The 18700-nt window shown below is 44.0% G+C and overlaps 3 protein-coding genes across 3 annotated transcripts in view; 2 read left to right on the forward strand and 1 right to left on the reverse strand.

The window, feature by feature from the left end:
* The first annotated feature begins 269 nt into the window (after window positions 1-269).
* Window positions 270-9017, forward strand: KCTD9 (potassium channel tetramerization domain containing 9). Its single transcript, XM_005142605.3, has 12 exons — window positions 270-396; window positions 1755-1876; window positions 2527-2570; window positions 2733-2829; window positions 3274-3332; window positions 3910-4038; window positions 4670-4737; window positions 4841-4936; window positions 5032-5181; window positions 5528-5633; window positions 5883-6016; window positions 6777-9017. Exons 1-12 carry the CDS (start codon window positions 349-351, stop codon window positions 6891-6893), a joined length of 1170 nt encoding a protein of 389 aa, XP_005142662.1. The 5' UTR covers window positions 270-348; the 3' UTR covers window positions 6894-9017.
* Window positions 9018-10915: 1898 nt separating this feature from the next.
* GNRH1 (gonadotropin releasing hormone 1) lies at window positions 10916-14195 on the forward strand. The gene is made up of 4 exons (XM_031043286.2): window positions 10916-10953; window positions 11388-11529; window positions 12153-12248; window positions 14045-14195. The coding sequence occupies exons 2-4, from the start codon at window positions 11389-11391 to the stop codon at window positions 14081-14083; spliced, it is 276 nt and encodes a 91-aa protein (XP_030899146.2). The 5' UTR covers window positions 10916-10953; window position 11388; the 3' UTR covers window positions 14084-14195.
* Window positions 14196-14525: 330 nt separating this feature from the next.
* DOCK5 (dedicator of cytokinesis 5) overlaps window positions 14526-18700 on the reverse strand; it is a 54258-nt gene continuing 50083 nt past the window's right edge. The window contains exon 51 of the mRNA XM_031043285.2: window positions 14526-18445. Within this exon, the coding sequence (XP_030899145.2) occupies window positions 18344-18445 (102 nt within the window). The 3' untranslated portion in view covers window positions 14526-18343. The remainder of the gene's footprint in view (window positions 18446-18700) is intronic.

Consider the following 18700-nt stretch of genomic DNA (forward strand, 5'->3'; position numbering starts at 1 on the left):
GGACCGGGGGACTCTTTGTCCTTTTCCTCGCGGAAGGATCACAACCGTTACCGGTGAAACAACTTTTTCAAATCACCAACGATCCGCCCACGTGACAGCCCGGGACCAATCAGAGGCGACTCCGCCTCACCTCGAGCTTCATGCAAATGAGGAGCTCTACTGCTCCCTTGATTGGCTGCAGCCCGCCGGGGGGGCGTTCCCCGCCCGCCCACCTCCCCGGCGGTGCTCGTTCGCTATTGGACACCGCTCCCGGGGCGGCGCGGCCGCCATTGGCCGCGCTCATGTCGGTCAGCGGGCGCTGCCTTCCGGGTTCGGCAGGAGGAGCGGGGCCGCCGCCGCCGCCGCAGCATGAGGCGGGTCACGCTGTTCGTTAACGGCAGCCCCCGGAACGGGAAGGTGAGGGCCGGAGGGGGGGGGGGGGGTGACCCGGTCGAGCCCCCACCCATTTCCTGCGTGCTTCCCTTCCCCCTTCCCCACCCCTCAGGCGCCGGTGCCCGGTGGGACCCCCGCGCCGTGAGGAGAGGCCCTCAGCGGCCCCCTCAGGGCCCCGGGAGCCCAGGCCCCTGCCCGCATGAGGGGATCGGTTGAAGCCACCGCCCGGTCGCTGTCACGGTGGTGGTGCGGGTCCTGCCCCGCCCGGGCTAAGGGAGGGTGGGAAGCGATTGGGAATTGTGACCGGCCCCGAAATGTCACTGTTGGAAGCATAAGGAAGAATGAGTTTTCCTCGGTGTGTAATGTGTTAAGTGCCTGGATGGCTCAGCTCCCGCTTTAACACGGCTTCCGTACAGAAGGCTGGAATGGTTTGGGTCAGAAAGGACCTTGAGATCGATTAGTTCCAGCCCCCAAATGAGGTGCAATAATGTGCCTACATTAAAGCCGTCTTTGCTTCTGAGGTTCTGATTGTTATATGATATGACACAAGGATATTGAAGAATAGACCTTTAGTTTCTTATGATGGGCTTCTGCTTGGTGCCCTTGCAGCCTGTCATTTCAGATAGTGCAGGATGTCCTACCTTTCTGGATGGTTTTATGTATGTCTGGTAAATGTGAGAGTTCAGTTAGATATACTGTGATACAGTTTCAATATACTGCGATATATTCTCAATATACTGCAATATATTATTCCTCAAACAAAAGTTACTACATCAGACCCAAAGGAAAGTCTTCATCTTGCAGGATGTCAGGCCTCTGCCACGTCAGACTAACACTGCTGGAGAGCCAGTTTAAGCAAATAATCCTGCTTAAACTCCCTTTGTGTGTTTAAACCCTATGAAATGTTGTCTCAAGAGGGAAAACAGTGATGTTTCTAGGCACAACCAGCATAGGAAAAGGCCCTATGGTTCTACTAGATGCTACCTGTGCTCTCCAGTTCTTCCCATCCACGTCTGGAGTAAATACAGCTAATGGGACTATAGTTTAACCTTTGGTTTTAGAGAGGGATATAAATTCTGGAGGGGCTTAGGGCAAATAGCAGTATTTCTTCAGAGAAATAAATAACTGAATCATAATATAGTACCAAGACTCCTTCCCTCACTGCCTCCTCAAGTACCTTGACTTGCAATCACAGATGTGCAGGCCACCCTGTTTTAAGGCAGGTCTGCTTCTAACATCAAAGTTGGTCTGTTTGTTTCCTTTTAATAGTAAAGATCTGTACATGATCTCCCTCCCTCTGTAAGAAGGTGTTAACCTGGTAACCAGCCTGAACTGACAAGCCATACGAACACAGAGCCTGCAGCTACTTCTCTCTCCCACAGGTTGTGGCTGTGTATGGGACTTTATCAGATTTGCTGTCTGTGGCTAGTAATAAGCTTGGAATAAAAGCGACCAGTGTTTACAATGGAAAAGGTGGACTCATTGATGATATCGCTTTGATTAGGTAAGGCTTAGCCAATGGAAGTCAAATCATGGGTATGGATTAAGAGACTTACTGGCCTATTAATCCTCTGACCTTAATCAATAACCAGAGCTTTCCTTAAAAACAGATAGTATCATTCCTAGGCAGTATGCCCAAAAGTGCTTTCATGCCTCAAGGAAACATAAAACTGTCTTTTGAATTTCAAAGCATTTCTACCTTGATGAATCAGAAATTGATACTGACTGAAGCTGCATTTTATGCCTTTTAGCATCCCCCCTGTGTTGATTCGTGGTGTGCTGTATGTACCAGGAAAATCCCAGTGTGTAGTCTGCACTTGGATGAGGGTTTTCCTAAAAGGAGACAAACTCCAGCATTGCTTGGGCTTTGTAGAATAAATACTCACAGAGTGGGGAGGAAATAAACTGTTTTGTAAAACTGAACTGGTTGAGTAACAGAAATGATGCCTACCTGGTTGGTTCAGATAACATCTCCAGTAACGTCAGTCACATTACAGTCTGGAACCTGCAAAATAGAGATGGAAATGAGATACTGAAGCTCTAAATAATGGCAACTGATTGTCATTGACCTGAAACAAATCAGGAGGAGTTCCCACTGTGAAGGAAATGAAGAAGAATTTATGAGTAATCTTATTTTTCCTCTTCCTCTCTCAGGGATGATGATGTTCTGTTTGTCTGTGAAGGGGAACCATTCATTGGTAAGTCTCTAATTCTTATTCTCTTAACCTTTAGTTTAATGGAAAGAGGTTTTGTTTTGCTTGAAAGTAAATCTAAAAGTTTATTTTCTGGTGGTTTTCTTACCATATGGAGCATTCAGAAATGAAACCATTTCTCTAAGAATGACTTTCTCCTCCGTGTAGATCCTCAGACTGATGGGAGACCTCATGAAGGACTGACAGGGTCCCACACGGACTGGTTAACACTCAATGTTGGAGGCCGATACTTCACCACTACACGGTAGAACTGCAGCTCATTGGGTTTGTTCTTAAAGGATTTGAGTTCAGTGATAGGTTGTAACAGTTGGTGAGGCTCAGGTGCTCTTGCAAAAGAGCTAGAAAATAACAGCATGGAGTTGGAGGTCTTTGACTCCTGATGCTTTCTCTGTTTTTTGTATTTAGTTTTACATATGAAGTAAAACTGGTGTAAAGGCTGAACAGGCCTGGATTTGTCCTTGGAATATTTCAGTTAGCCAAGTGCTTTGTATTTAAAATATGATACAGCAGGTCAGAAACATGTTTTGCTATCCCACTATATGAGTTAGCAGCATGGTAGCTGTTGGAATGTGTATCACACACCAGCATTGCCTTCAAGCTGTCAAGGGCAGAAAATACACACCAATAAACCCCAGGTTTGTCTTGTGAGCAGAACATGCACTCAAATTGTGCTGCCTTTGTTTTCTAGGAGCACTTTGGTTAACAAAGAACCTGACAGCATGTTGGCCCACATGTTTAAAGATAAAGGTTAGTATATTGAAATAAGCTTTATTTCTTAAGGAACAAATTAGCAAAGTAGGCCAAAGGCACTATCAAGTTGAAACTCTTGTTCATAATTTGAAATATCAAAAGTATGAAGTATCATAGCAGAACATAGAATCTTTTTCAAATAATTATTTCTCCATTGCCCATGGAGCTTATCTCCCAAACTGAAAATACAATTTCCATCCATCATTAATATTTTGGGGTCTTTAAGTTTTCATCTTACTGTTGCATCTTGCTCACTTTTGTCAACGAAATCAATGAGCAAACACTGCACAAGAGCCTTTAAGAAATGGGGACAGACTAAGATCTTAATTCTGCTTTGATTTGAGCAAAAATTCCTATGTATGTGATAAAACAGTTCTTTATAGCAGGAGGAGCAAGTTCATTTTAAGGTGATTTGCCCCTTCACACTCCTCTCTTCCTTCCTATTCTCTGAGAAACACCCTTTCAAGTGGAATGTTTCATAACCCAGTCCCCTTTGGTAATAAAGTTCTGAAACTGAAGCAAATGCTCTTCTATTACTACATCAAATTTAATTATATATATGTTGTGGAAACAGATGCTTGGGGAAATAAGCAAGATCATAGAGGAGCATTCCTAATTGACCGCAGTCCAGAGTATTTTGAGCCAATTTTGAACTATTTGCGTCACGGACAGCTCATTGTAAATGATGGCATTAATTTGCTAGGTAGGTATTACCTGTATGACATCTCCTAAATTATTACTCTTTGGAAGTTAAACTTTGCCCTCAGGTAAAGGTGGTAAAATGAGTGGGACTTTAGTATGCTCATCTAAGTGTTTGGGATATTTCTTTGGTGAATTTATTCTCAAGCATTGCAATTCCTCATGCTTGGTTTAATGACTGCTTAAACTGACTTCTCTTGAGAACATGAGAAATTCTCCCTAATGGATTAATATCTGGCTGTGATTCTGGATTTGATGTCTTTAACTTAATACTGGTATTGGAAACATCCTTTCTGAGTTACTTTTTCCTTTTAGCTGCAAGCAAGCTCACTTTTCCTCTATCCAGTTCCATCTGTTGTAATGTATTGGTTGTCAGTGTGATGAGTTTATGCTTTTCTTCAAGACTCCTTAAACTTCAAGTGATCTATTTATTCCTCTTTGTTAGTGTAGCTAAAATGTGTAAAAGGTGTTACAAGTAGGGAGAGTCAGTTGAATGGATGCTTCTCCACCAGTAAAGATGCATTAACCCAAACTTTTTGGCATGTTCTTAGTGTGGCTTTCTCCAGTGAGGGAAGAAGAGTGCTCTCTTGTTTAATACCTCCCTGTGCATAACAAATACTGCTTTGTTTTGGTAGGTGTTTTGGAGGAAGCCAGGTTTTTTGGTATCGATTCACTAATTGAACATCTAGAAATAGCTATTAAGGTAATTTGTTTTCTTTAATACACAACTGCACTTGCCCTATCCTTCCAGGCAATATATAATGTTAGTCCTATCTATATTAGCTTTTAAACAACTCTCTCAACAGAATTCACAGCCAGCTGAGGATCATTCTCCTATCTCTCGCAAGGAGTTTGTCCGATTCTTGCTGGCAACGCCAACCAAGTCAGAGCTGCGCTGTCAGGTAGGAAAATGCAGACTCTGTCTTGCTCTGTAGTGTTGATGTTCAGGGGGGAATATCCTGCAGCATCATTGTGGGGTTTCTTGCTTTGTTCTTAGGGTCTCAATTTCAGTGGAGCAGATCTCTCACGTCTCGACCTTCGATACATCAACTTCAAGATGGCAAACCTGAGCCGGTGCAACCTGGCACATGCTAACCTGTGCTGTGCCAATCTTGAGAGAGCTGACCTCTCCGGATCAGTGCTTGATGTAAGAGCTGCTGTGTCTTGGAAAGTCCAGGCTGTCCTTTACTTTAAGGGAAGAGGAATTGGAACAAGCAGATAAGTGTAAAACATGTAGTTCTTCAGTATTTTCTAGTTAGATCACAAGGTTTTTGATGCTCTTAGGTAAAAAAAGGGGGGGAAGGACACTGAGTGATAACTGTCTACCTTCTTGATGATAGAGAGGTAATTGTATAGCAAGTTCTTGCACTTCCCCACAATAACAAGGCTGTTGTGCTTTAATAGGATTCACTTCCAAATTTAAAACTCTGCTCATTCTTGGTACTGTTCATCTTTGAGCTTTTACCAGTCTCACTGATGTGTCTCTCTACCAGTGTGCAAACCTTCAAGGGGTGAAAATGCTGTGTTCCAATGCAGAAGGAGCATCTCTAAAAGGGTGCAATTTTGAAGATCCATCAGGCCTTAAAGCTAATTTGGAAGGTAAGGAGGTTTTGTGGAAACTGAACCATGTGTTTGTAAAGCTACATGGCATGTGAAAGGTTTGCTCTGGTTCGTACAATCCATGTCTTCATGAAACAAGGCCACAAATACAGGACCGTGTGACCAGACAGTCATTAAATTCCAGGTTCTGCCTTGATCTCTGTCAATTTACATGATTCTGAGGAAGCATTGTTCTGGAGCTGCTGTGATTCTGTTTCTCCTCATAAAACTACGCTTTGTGTGTTGTAGGTGCCAACCTGAAAGGTGTGGACATGGAAGGCAGTCAAATGACAGGAATTAATCTAAGAGTTGCAACGCTGAAAAATGCAAAGCTAAAAAACTGTAATCTTAGAGGAGCAACTTTGGCAGGAACTGATCTGGAAGTGAGTTATGATTCATTAATACACTAAGCAGTCAACTGATAAAGTTGGGACGATTGCTGGCTTTTGGCTGAGGTCTCCAGCTTCAAACCTGCTACAGTGAACCAGTCTTTTTTCAGGCTTAGTGGACTATAGATGATGTAAGCAATCTCATTCTAGCCTCACTTTGTAAAGTGAGTCTAATGTCTTGGATTTACCAGCACCCCAAAGCCACAGGAATGGCTTGTCTCATCTCAAAAGTGATGCATGGAGCTCATGCCATCACTGAAGAACTTCAGAGAAACTCAGTTGCTTGGGTTTATGGGGGACTTTGATCCTGAGCCACCATTTGTAAAGTAGTGATGGAATCTTACCTGACTGGTGGTGTGGGATACACTGCTGTCACAGTCAGAAGGACAAACTAGCTGACTCTCCAAGCTGTGGATGTGGCTGTTCTTCCTCAAGTCCTAGGGAGGTATTCACAGTAATGTTTGGTGGGACTGCAGGAGGCAGCTTCTCCCTGGCGGTGTTCAGCAAGCATTAGTAATGTCTGGAAGAGAATTTGATACAAGGAGTTTAAGTCTTAACAACATTAAAAATAACTCCAGCTGCTGCTGTGGGAAGGTGCTTGTCACAAGGAGTAAATGAAACTCTAAACCTGAGAGATGGAGGAGATGTTTACACTGAAGTGCTTGGAGGGAGATGTGGTTTCTGGGGAAATGTAAAGTTTTGAACTAAGTTCTGGGTATATCCAATTAACATTGATTTTCCTTCTGCCCTTTAGAACTGTGATCTATCAGGTTGTGATCTACAAGAAGCTAACTTGAGGGGATCTAATGTAAAAGGAGCTATCTTTGAAGAGATGCTGACACCTTTGCACATGTCTCAGAGTGTCAGATAGGGAAGAGAATATGCCGAAGAGGAAGGAATCAAAACCTCTGTTGTGACTTTCTTCACCTCCTCCCCTTATTAAGTTAGAAGTGACGATTATTAGACAACTTACATTTGCAGTAGTGCCTAAGTAAACTCTTCTTTGATCACTTTTGGGGGAGGGAGGGTTTGTTTAAAAGATAGAAACAGAAAGTGTCTGTTTCTACCTTTATGAACAGAGTGAGGAAATGGGCTGGTTTGGGGGGGAGAGTTGAATAGATTCATTGTTTAGCATTGCCTCACTTTGGAATGCATTTTAATTTATAAAGCACAATATATGCAATTCTATTTATTAAATCTGTAGCTGCAATATGAATAGAAAATGTTATTCATGTATAGTAGCAACAAAGTTCAGGTTTACAGTTAGGCTAGTGTATTTACAGTTAGTTTCTTCATTCATGCAGTGTGTTAAATGACACGTGGTTTAGACAATGTCCACAGGATGTTTTCAGGTACTCTTCTGGGGTGAAAACAGTAGTTAACCATCATCACTGTCATATTGCCTTGTAGTAGTTTGAATGCAGGTATAGAACAGCTTTATCATCTTCTAAACTGTGCAGGGGAAGCTGCTTCCACTGCAGGGATCTGCCTACGCAGCAACTCAAACACCCCCTGCTCAGAAATTGGATGTCTTCTTTAATCCTTTCCAAATTAGTGTGAAATTGCACTATCAAATCACAGCTGGTAAGAAGAATTCTCTCGCTTTCAGATGTCCTAACCACTGCAAAGTGGAGTACCTGTAGAGTTTTCATTCTTTGTGGGGAATTAAATGTACATAGGAAAATACAATACTGTCACCAAAGTAGAGACAAGCATTGTGGCCACAGCACTTGCTCCATCCTCCATTGTTACTCCAGTATATGAATATATAGCACCAGTTTCCCCTTAATGTACTATGCAAATACTCCTGTACACTGAATCCTTGAAAGCATGGGCATAACCCTTTTCCCAGCCAAATCTTAAGTGTTCCACTTTGGGCCTGCTTAATGTGGCTTTAAAAGCATCTCGTGTAGGGCAAAGTACCCTTTCCACAACTGTTTTACCTGTGAGCAAATAGGGAACTGTGTGACTTCTGCAGTGCAGAAAGCCTCACAGCATCTCTTTAAGTGGTGGGGCACTTCATTTAATAAGCTATTTCCACTGTAGTGTCAATCTAGGTCTCATCTAACACGTTTATTTATACACAATCAAAAAGCACATGAAGAAACTATACCAAAAAAAAGAAGGTGCATCAAGAACTCTTACCTCAGATGCTTACTTAAAACACCCCAAAGTTAAAACTAACCTTGAGTCTAAGCAAATACAGCTACTACTGGGAGTTAAGAACCAATGTATCCTAAAACTTACAGAATGTGACACTGTTGGCAGTAGCTTGTCACTTTGGTGGGTTGTCTTTGACTTGCAGTGCAGGTTTCCTGTCCTCTGAGCAGAATTCTTCTTGTCTCAGTAGTTGTTGTGAAAATGCTGCTTTGCCATTGATCTAGACAGATTGGTTCAGGACCAGCATATGATTTGTTGGGGGGAATTGCTGGATTCTCCCTTATTTTCAAGTTGGGTTGACTCAGGCATATGACATGAACTTCTGGGACTCAAAATCCCAGTGTTCTGTGGGTCAGAATTGGGATTTTCTTTCCTCAAGATTCCCAGACCTCTTGATCTGGCTCCAGGACACCACCAAATCCTTGGTGAAATACAACTATAGATTCAAGAGGAATATTTCAGCGTGAGTTTGGAGTCCTGCCTCCCACCTCATCGCTTTCATGGAGAGTGATGTGTCTGTTGCAGTAGAAGAAGATTCCTAGGGCTAGAGAAATAAATGAATTATTTTTCTTTATCATATTTTGTAGTTAGCTAAAGTAAAATATTGTATGGAAAAAAATCTATATTTTCATAATCACTGTGTATAAACTATATTTGAACTTCCACTGATGCACTATGTTTGGAATAATCACAGCATGTGGCATCATTCATTCACAGCTGAATTGAAGGTACCTCTTTTGCTATGACAAAGCTGTACGAATAGCCCAGGGTGGCCTATTCAGAACGTGCAGGTTCCAGCCTAATTTAAATTGCATTAATAAAAGTGTGAAATCTAGAAGTGTCTGGGTTGTCTTCTTGCACACTGGGAGTCATCCACACTTGAGCACGCACTTCATGAGCTGTCTGTGGTTTAGGTGTCTTTACTCCTGCATAGACACTTGGGGTTTTAACTTGTCATTCACCTACAACACTTCCCAACTTTCCTTTGATCCCACCCTTCATAGTTGGTTACTGAAATAGCTGGAGTCAGAATTTACACAGGTATGAGCACCATTTAGAACACTTGGAGATGATCATCACACAGCACCAGCAGCTCAACAGGGAAAAGTGCTAAAGCACAGAAAAAAACCCTGTGCTCACTATAAACTATGGCACAACAATACAAACACAGCACATCTGTGTAAGTGCATGCTGTAGAGCACCTCGAGAACAAAACTGGGGAAAATCCAGGCTTTTCTTTAGTGTGCAGCAGCTCACTAACCACAGTTACGTGCCCTTCCTGCCACTCTTTGGTTGGTCAGCTCTGGAGCCAGAACAGAAACCAGTGGAGAAACACAGCTGTAGAAAGATGCTAAGGCCAGATCATCACTAGACCGAGTTAAAGTAGTGAGTTAAGAAGAGTTGCAATTATTGGGCTAAGCAGCCCCCTTCTCTCTTTAAATGTCATCCCTCAGGATGAACACATCTTCCATTTGCATTGAAATAACCTTAATTTTGGGGAGGCTCATCAGGGAAAAAAGGAGTTACAGGAAAACCTCCCTTCTAAAGCCATGTGCCTACGCAGGGGTGACGTTTCTCCTACTGACAACAACTATTTTCACAGCTTGATCAGTTTATCAGCTGAAGTTAAGTGTTGGCCACTCTTGCCGTGAGTAGGAGGAGCATTAGAGCAGGAAGAATTACTCTTTGCTAGTCACTAAATCCTCCTGAAATTACTTACTTTTTAAATGACTTTGAATCCATTCATGTCAAAGAGGTCATGGGAGCAGGAGAGGATGTTTGAAGAACACTGAGCAAGAGAGATTCAATTCTGCATCAAACAATGCAGAGCAAGTAAAATAGCTGCCAGATGGGTAAAAAAACACATTTCTGCAGGCAAAACTGCTGAATTTAACTCCAGCCTGCAAACAGCTACCAAGTCCATACAGCTGCAAACACACTCAGGACTGAAGAGCACACATCCTTAAACACACACACACAAGACCTTGGGACAGTCTTCCAGTGTCTAAAGGGGTGACAAGAAACCTGGAGAGGGGCTTGGGACAAGGGATGTAGGGACAGGCCAAGGGGAATGGCTTAAACCTGCCCGAGGGGAGACTGAGCTGAGCTCTGAGGCAGAAGCTGTTCCCTGTGAGGGTGCTGAGGCGCTGGCACAGGGTGCCCAGAGAAGCTGTGGCTGCCCCATCCCTGGCAGTGCTCAAGGCCAGGTTGGACACAGGGCTTGGAGCAGCTGCTCCAGTGGAAGGGGTTGGAACTGGATGAGCTCTGTGCACACGTGAAAGCCCAGGCTCTTGTTTAAGCATGGAACTGTTTCCTTCATGCCTGATAAACAGGGATGGACCAAGCTGAATTCCTCCCCCATTTCAAGACCTCAACAACTTCCAACTTCACCCAAAACCTTTTACTTACATCTTAGAACTTACTGCAAGAAAAGATGGTGCCTTTTCCATGGGACAGCAGCAATCAGCTGGATTTGAATGGCAGCTTTCCAGCCTCTTAAAGAAAGGCTGTTACTTTTATTGCTCTTTGAGAAAGCAGCTGTATTTAATAGCTGCACAGGGGTGTTCCCATTATGTGCTTTCCTCCCGCTGCATTACAGCACTTTTAAGAACAAAATTGCAGCCTAGGAGATAGAATTAGATAAAGTCACCTGCTGTGAAGGGTTTGGCCTTGGGATGGTTGGGTATAAAACCTGAGAAGATAAGAACACTCACAGGGCACTTCAAACGGAGGAGAGCTGGAGTTCCTCTGGAACCTCTCTCAGCAAGCAGGTAACGTAACTGAAGAGTGTCCCATGCTCTTTCTTACCTGTTGTGCTTACAGATGCTTGTATTAGAAGAAACTTGCATTAGAAGGGACTGAAAATAGCATTTCTTAAGGAGCAGGGATAATAGAAACCAGCTAAACTTAACGCATCTGTTCAACCTCAACAGGGACTTCCATGGAACCTTTGAGGTCCAGACATTCTGGAAGCTCTGAAAGGGGGATCAAAAATCCTACTGTAGATCCTCATCCAGATTTTTCAGCTATTAAATCTCTTTATAAGGAGCTAATCCACACTTGGAGAGGCTCAAAAGCCAGCTCCCACATCAGCACAATGCCACTGGGGTACAGAGATCCAGAACTGCAGCATCTCCCTAATTCTGTAGGATCAAATGGAGCTGTGATGTTGTTATGAACAGAAAGATGTTGTGTTCTCTCACAGGATGGAGCAGTCCAGGAAGATCTCTGTCAGCATCCTCCTGCTTGTCCTGTCTGTGGAAATCTGCTTGGCTCAACACTGGTCGTATGGCCTGCAACCAGGAGGAAAACGGAGCTCGGAAAACATGATGGGATCATTTCAGGAGGTGGGTTCTAGACTGTAAAACACCCTGTGGCTTTAGCTAAGATCCCTTGTCTGTAAAAGATGGAAGCAAAGAAGAGGTAATATAGCTTCACTGTATATATCTATGTATCATTATGTCTATGTATCTATATACCATTATGTCTATATATCTATCTATACATATGTATATACACCCACTTTTTTATAGTAACTGGAAAGTAATTGTTAGGGTAAGATGACATTTGCCAGCCTTACACGAAGATGGAGAGGCCTGGGCAGGCTGCTCCAAAGGAGAGATGATGGAGTCTCAATTCCAGGTTAAACCTGATTTCATCCTCTCCCTATATTTCAGCCTCTGATGGGCTGTTGTAGACAACATTCATCCAGAGATATGGCAATGAATTAGAGGGTAAGCAGATGTCAAAGCTGATGTGGAAGGTTCTGTCCCTCAGTGACTTTCCCATTCTTTCTAGTACTTCCTGTATAGTCCCTTGTAATGGTAGTCCCAGCATCCTGATTTTAAGCTGGCTGTGGCACCTGGGAACGAGCTGAATGGAAGTTGTGCAGTGGAACAGTTTCCTCTTCATCTGTATTAGGGCAACGTTGCTTTAGCAGAAATAAACCTTCTTTCTCTTCCCACTCCAGATTGCAAGTGACATGGAAAATATGGGGGAAGTGCAGAGGATGGAATGCCCAGGCTCGTACCAGCGTTCCAGGCTGAGTGCTCTGAAGGAAGCCGTGGTGAGTAATGGATGTAACTCTATCCCTATGGGAAAATTAGGGGATGGGTGCAGGCTGGGAATGTACACAGAGGGAAGAGAAAAAAGGCTGATGGAGGAAGAGGAAGAGGCATTAAGTTCAGTTCAGTTCACATGTGGCAATGCTGGCTCTGCCCCAGTGTCTGCATCATCCTCAAGTACCTCAGCCCTAGGACAGGGCTACGTTATCCTTATGCTCCGGTGTAGCAATGTCATTACCCACTAAATCAAAACCAAGTCAAACCCATTCCACCTTAATATAAATCTATGCAGCATTCACAGATGCTTAACTTCAAAAGGCACTCTTTGCCAGCTGAAGGATCAAGCGATATGGAAGCTGCTGCTCCCAAGGTCCCTAGGCTGGGAAATGGATTTTCCATTAGATGCTCTAATGCCATGACAGCAGAGACTTCACATCCAAACTAACTGCCACAGAAAGAATACTCAAGCCAAAATGTGCTCTTTAATTAATACAGCAACACCTTGATGGGGCCAGATGGTCACCACTTCCTGGGAAGTGTCTCTGAGCTGCCCTACAAGTTGAAACTCTCAATCTGTACTTCACTTGTGAAGCCAGAGCAGAAGTTTCAAGTATGCACTACAGCTTTCACTGAGGAACCTGGCCTGAATGAAGGCTCATGAATTGAGTGCCAGTGGTGCAGGCACCAGGCTGCCACTGGATTTGCATGCAGGAACTACCCAGCTACCTAAAAATGAAGTATTTTTAAGTCATCTTTAATCCTATTTGTCCTGGACATAACATGGAACACAGAGCTTTAAGGTCCCTTCCAATCTGAACCATTATAGGATTGTTCTTCCAACTTAGCTCTTAGGCTTGCTCAGAAACTGCTGCTAACCTTGCACATCAGTACAAAAGCTCCTAAACCTCAGCATCAAACCCTTCGCTTGCATGTCTTACTCCTGTAGCACAGCCTGAACTATGCAGCCTTATTTCTAGCTGCTTAATAACACTGAAAACAAAGTAAAGCTTTTTCCAGATGCAGCTTTTCCAATGCAACACATTCCTGGAGCTGCTACAGGAATCTTGTGCAATGAAAGGGAATGTGTCTGGAAATGGTCCACCCTATGGAAAAACGTTCCCAATTACCTTCATCATTTCCTGGAGAAGCTGGTAGTGAGCACAAACAAGAATACACCTAGCTAAGGCACATGAGGGCAAACCAGAACATGTTCAGCCAGGGCATCCATCCAAAACACCTCAGGCTTTTGACTGTGAGGCAAGAACATACAGAAACAGACAGGAGACCAGATCCAGCAGGATGTGACACAGGAACACAGTTTCCATTCAAACAGCACTAAGCTACACAGAGAATGGTAACAGGGCAACTGTGCCACTCTGCAATGACCCTGTGATGGTTCTGCTTTCTTGTCTCTGCTCTCTTGGCCAACTGCTCAAGCCCACAGAGGTGTTGCTTTGTTCAAGCTCATGCTGCCTGCCCTGAGCTGCTGTCAATGTGTGGTGTTCAACAGCTGCTGGGTTACACTCCAAGAACCGCTGTGGTGCTGGATCCACCAACAGATGTAAAGTTGGTCACGCACTTTGGGATGAAAAGGGCCATTATAAGTGTCAGTTACATTATACTGGATGATCAGAGCCTGGAGCAGGTGGCAGAGAGATCGTGTCGGGTCAGATTTATGTCATTCTAATCCTCCTCCCGTGTAGACCGTGAGCATTTGAGCATCTGACCAAGCCTTAAAGTTCCATTATCAAAGTTATTCCTTCCCTTTAAAAGAAGTATATGATGTGTGTGTCTACAGGAAAGTCTGATGGAAGAAGCCAGACGAAAGAAGCCTTAACCCATGAAGCCAAAGGGAACAACAGACCCAGAATAGAATGTCAAAGCTCTCAAAATTCTCTTCCCAAACCCCTCAATTCTCTTCAAATGAACTTTGCTCAGATTGATGTATGTGAATAAATCCTCTGCAGTTGCATGTAAATAGGAGGAGATAATTGTTGTGTTGATTATCAGCTTGCATGCAAAAGAGAACACGTTCCAGTCCAGTGGTGGGGACTCAGCAGCAGGTCTGCTTTGTGTCCTGCAATGAGAACTTGGACATGACAGCTTTTGTTTCCCACATGCAGACAATGCCTGGCCAAGGGCTGTGTCTGATCTCCCTGGACCCCGGATAAAACAGTAATACAGCATTAAAAACCAAGACTAAACTTACAGTTGGGATGTAATTCCACTCGCGCTTCTGTACTTGAATGAAAGATCTTTGTATGCTCTTTTTTTACTGGTTCACTCATAAAAACTACATTTATTTTAAAAAGGTATTTACAAACTTTACAACAGTTAATACACTTTAAAAACCATGTGAATTTATACACCTTGCTTTACAGACTTAGTGAATCAGATGTCATTTACCCAGAGAGACGCAGACTCCCTTTCCAAAGCTTAGCTCCTGCTCTTCCTTCAGAGCCAGTTTAAAAGCTGGATTTTTTGCTGATTCAATTGCAGAGAACTAAAAGAAAGAGGAAAAAGAGAAAGGTCTTTGCAGTCTGCAGAGGTGCTCTTTGTAACTGAACCATCACACCCGGGATCTCAAACCACTCACAAAATACTCTTACACAACATCCATATTCTCCTGAATTCAAGATGAACAAGTCCCAAGGTTTATCATGTCATTCAACCTCTGTAATGCCAACAGTGAGAAACTACATCAATTAATACCATGCATGTTGGGGCTGAGTTGCAGAGCTGCTGATGATTTACACCTCTGCTGAATAGACAACTGCAGACCATGCATGTGAAAACTGGGTTTGAAGTATGCAGTCAGGCATGTCCAGGGGTTCAGACAGCCTTAAATCAAGACAGTCAGACCAATACAGCATCAACAGATGCTTTCCACCTTTATTAAGCTCCTCTATACTCCTTTGTGTACTCTCTGTCGTGCCACAAAGTCCTAGAGGTGCTTTCATGTCACCAGGAGCAGAGTCAGGTGAACCTCCTGTGCCTTTGAATGAAACCACATTATTCCTTTTCTTTCTCTTTCCCATGTAGTCCTAGGAAAAGCTCACCCTGATCCCCTAGGTAATTTGGTCTGCAACAGTAAATACCAAATAGAGAAGGTTTTTAATGACAAGAACTAAAAGAAGGCAGCAGTAACGGGTCAGGAATGCTTCCACCATAAAAAGCTTACAGTTAAATTACAGACATCTTAAACTTACTATTTCCATTTACACTTACAAAAATAAATAAGGAGAGAAAATCTGAGCCATCATCACTCCAAGTCTACCTCACTGCTCATGTGTGGAGCACACACTGGGCTGCACAGTGTGAAGGTCGTTAGATGCAGGTTCTCCAAACCCACTGCATAGACACGATGGTGTTTTCTGCCACTGCAGATCACAGAGCTGCTCTCACTGGAATCGGTGTCCTTTCCTAACCCAATGATCCACTGCAGTGGAAAGCTGCCTGTTTCCCTCCTCCCTGATGTGGATTAGAGCCTGTGTCATTTTAAAGGACGTTATCACAGCATGACAAGTTTTAATTAAAAGCTCCAGAAAACAAGTGTTGAGCATATTTCTCCAAAGCAAACCTAAATCCTCTAAGACTTGACATGTAACACTAGCTTTGAAGAGCCCAGCTATGAAATGGGATTAGTTTTGTCTTCTCTGCAGACTCGGTATTTAACTTGGAGGTTTGCTTGATTCAAAAGCCATGAATTGGGTAGAAATGCTGCTCTTTGCTTTCCCTTCTGGGGTGCAGAGATGACAACGTTAATGTTCTACTCCCATTTCTAGCCCTCCAGTTTGTTTCCCCACAACTGACAAACCCTTAGCTGAGATTCCAACAGAGTCCTTTGTTTCTGCTCTTACCACAGGAGTTAAAAGCCAACCTGCTCTGAAAGAGAAATGCACCCAAGGCTGAGGTAAAGGCAGATGCAGAATGGGGGAAGGCACTGAATTAACAAGAGGTGGAGTTAATACCCACTTTGCTACAATTCAGACCACATCCTGATGTTCTGCCTCGAGCAAAAGACAAGTTCTTATTCAAGTGAAGAGTTTCAGAGGACCTGAACCTTTAGTTTGTGTGTGCAGCACAAGGAAGACAGTGGTTACAGGAGGAGGAAGTGGACAAAACATGGAAGACAAGAAAACCCTGTGGTTCTCAAGTCAAGCAGCACCTACATCCAAGAACATAATGTGGAGCTGACAAGGCCTTCAATGCACCACAGAGAGGGGGGAACCATGGTCAAGTTGTCCAGGAAGGTCTCCAAGATGTCCCCTGAGAAGGCAACAATGCAGAAGGCAGCTGTATGTGCGCTAAAGCAACAACAGGGCTGCAGATGTGCCTGATGCGACTGCAACTTCCAAATGGTTCCAACCTGTTCTGTGATGTGAATACAATAGGATCCTTCCATGAGAGTGATCTGTTCCACAGGGCCATGCAGGCACCAAAGCAAATGCAGCTTCTGCAGGTTTCTTTAACAGGAACCACACTGAAGCCAAAGGAATGTGTAACAACAAAAGGGCTACTTCAGTCTGAACTAAAACCACCCTGGGGTTGCTTTGGGTTTGCTTCTCTGTGAACAGAGAACTGCACTGCAAGGGAGTTTGAATTGGCTTCTGGATTCCCACTTCAGGGCTGCAGCACAGAGCAAGCAGCCCTGAAAGGTGCACAATGAGGAGTATTGCTCACAAATGGGGATGTCCTGGTTTGTAGCCAGAGTCCAGTGTGTGCTCAGGCCCAGAGGCATGCTGTGTCTAAGGCCCATCTGGTGCCGTTTCTTGTCTATACAAAGACTGATGCTGATATTCAGGCAGAGCAGGGAACAAATAAGTACAAAAGAAATTAAACACATTATCTCCTCCTCCAAGGAAATAAAAGCTGCAGAGTGTTAGAGGAAGCAACAGGAAACTAAGTGTGAAGAGTTAAGTCTTCCAAATGCATCCCAGGTCTAAACAGCTTCTTAAAAGTCCAGTGGCTGTTAAAAACCCAGATCAAGGGAGGCTGGAAAACAAAGTGCAAGAACTGCCACAAATGGGTGCAGGGAAAAAGCCAGGATGAGAATTAGCTGTGGTTTTGTGAATTTACCCAAAGTGAAGGTTACAGTAACTTCCAGACTTTGTTTCTGAGGTCAGGATGTACAGCTAGAGCTGTGCACTCCATCCTCTCAGGTGCTGGTACCAGGACAGTGCTGGTCTCAGTGCAGCTTCTACTCACATATTCACTGGTGTGAGGCACCTTTTTGCACCCTATTAAAAAGCACAAGGTGAAACATTCTACCAAGCACAAACGAGGGAGGTAACACAGTTCAGGGTGGAGAACCAACTGCTCTGTAGTGTTAAAACCAGAATCAACAGGGAAATTGTGACAAAGTACTGGTGAGCCTAAACTTTCCATTGGGAATGAGCAACTGCCACTACTCAGAGCTGAGATGGTAGATGTATGTATTTAAGGTGAAGGCAGAATGTCTGCACTTCATCTTCAATACATATGGTGACTAGCAAAACAAAAAGACCTTATTCTGCTAACAATGCTCAGGTCTCTGCCTGCAATCAAGAACCTTTGGAGACTGCACATCACACACCAGCACCTGACATCCCAGGAGCTGACATTTCACAACTCAGGGCTGTGAGCTGTTTCACTTCATGCAGATCAGGCCTGGGCTATGCCACAGGGACAGGAGGAGGGAAGTGCAGCTGTGAAGTGTAATGAACTTATGTGAAGACACTGCAGGACACATACTGGTGTGGCTTACCTTGTTCAAACCCTGGTGCAAACCACTACCGTGACAGCTACACTAGGAATGAGCTGCTGACATTGCATCAGGGAAAGAACCAGGATAGACAAGACTAAGAGAATTCCAGCAGGGTGACCTCTCCTGTGATGTGATTAGTGTCTCAGTACTGGAAAGGTAAACCAGGGATTAGGGCATACAGTCACAATACCAGTCCCTTGTGGTATTTCCCAAAGCAGCCTCCAAAGGGAGTGAATGGAACAGCAGGTGAGATCACTGGTGGGTTTGGGGCAGAGAGCCCAGTGCTGTCAGTAAAAAGAAAGCAGGTATTTCACTCTGGGTGCTTGCTGCTGTGCCAGCGAGTGCTGATCCTCACTGCAAGCCTTGCTCTGAAGAGACAACGCTGGATTTCCTGGTCTTTGGGGGTGGAGGGGGAGGTTTGGCTTCACGTCTGCTGGGGAGTGGTGGAGCAACCTGGGAAGACAGAACAAAAACACACCTTAAAATAAAGCACTGCAAGTTAAGGCATTGTGCTTATCAAACAAGAAATACCAAAGGTCCTGTACTGCCCGATGCTTCTTGCAGGACCAGATCTTTGAATTCAGCCTCTCAGTACTATATGCAGTTGACCACAAGGGCAAACAAGGACAGAGGCCCAGGAGCTAACAGAAGAAGGTACGTTTTAGTCTCTAGAATACACTTTAGCTGCAGATAGACTTTAGCTGCTAC

Source organism: Melopsittacus undulatus, chromosome 18 (genome assembly GCF_012275295.1).
Source record: "Melopsittacus undulatus isolate bMelUnd1 chromosome 18, bMelUnd1.mat.Z, whole genome shotgun sequence".
Classification (NCBI taxonomy): domain Eukaryota; kingdom Metazoa; phylum Chordata; class Aves; order Psittaciformes; family Psittaculidae; genus Melopsittacus; species Melopsittacus undulatus.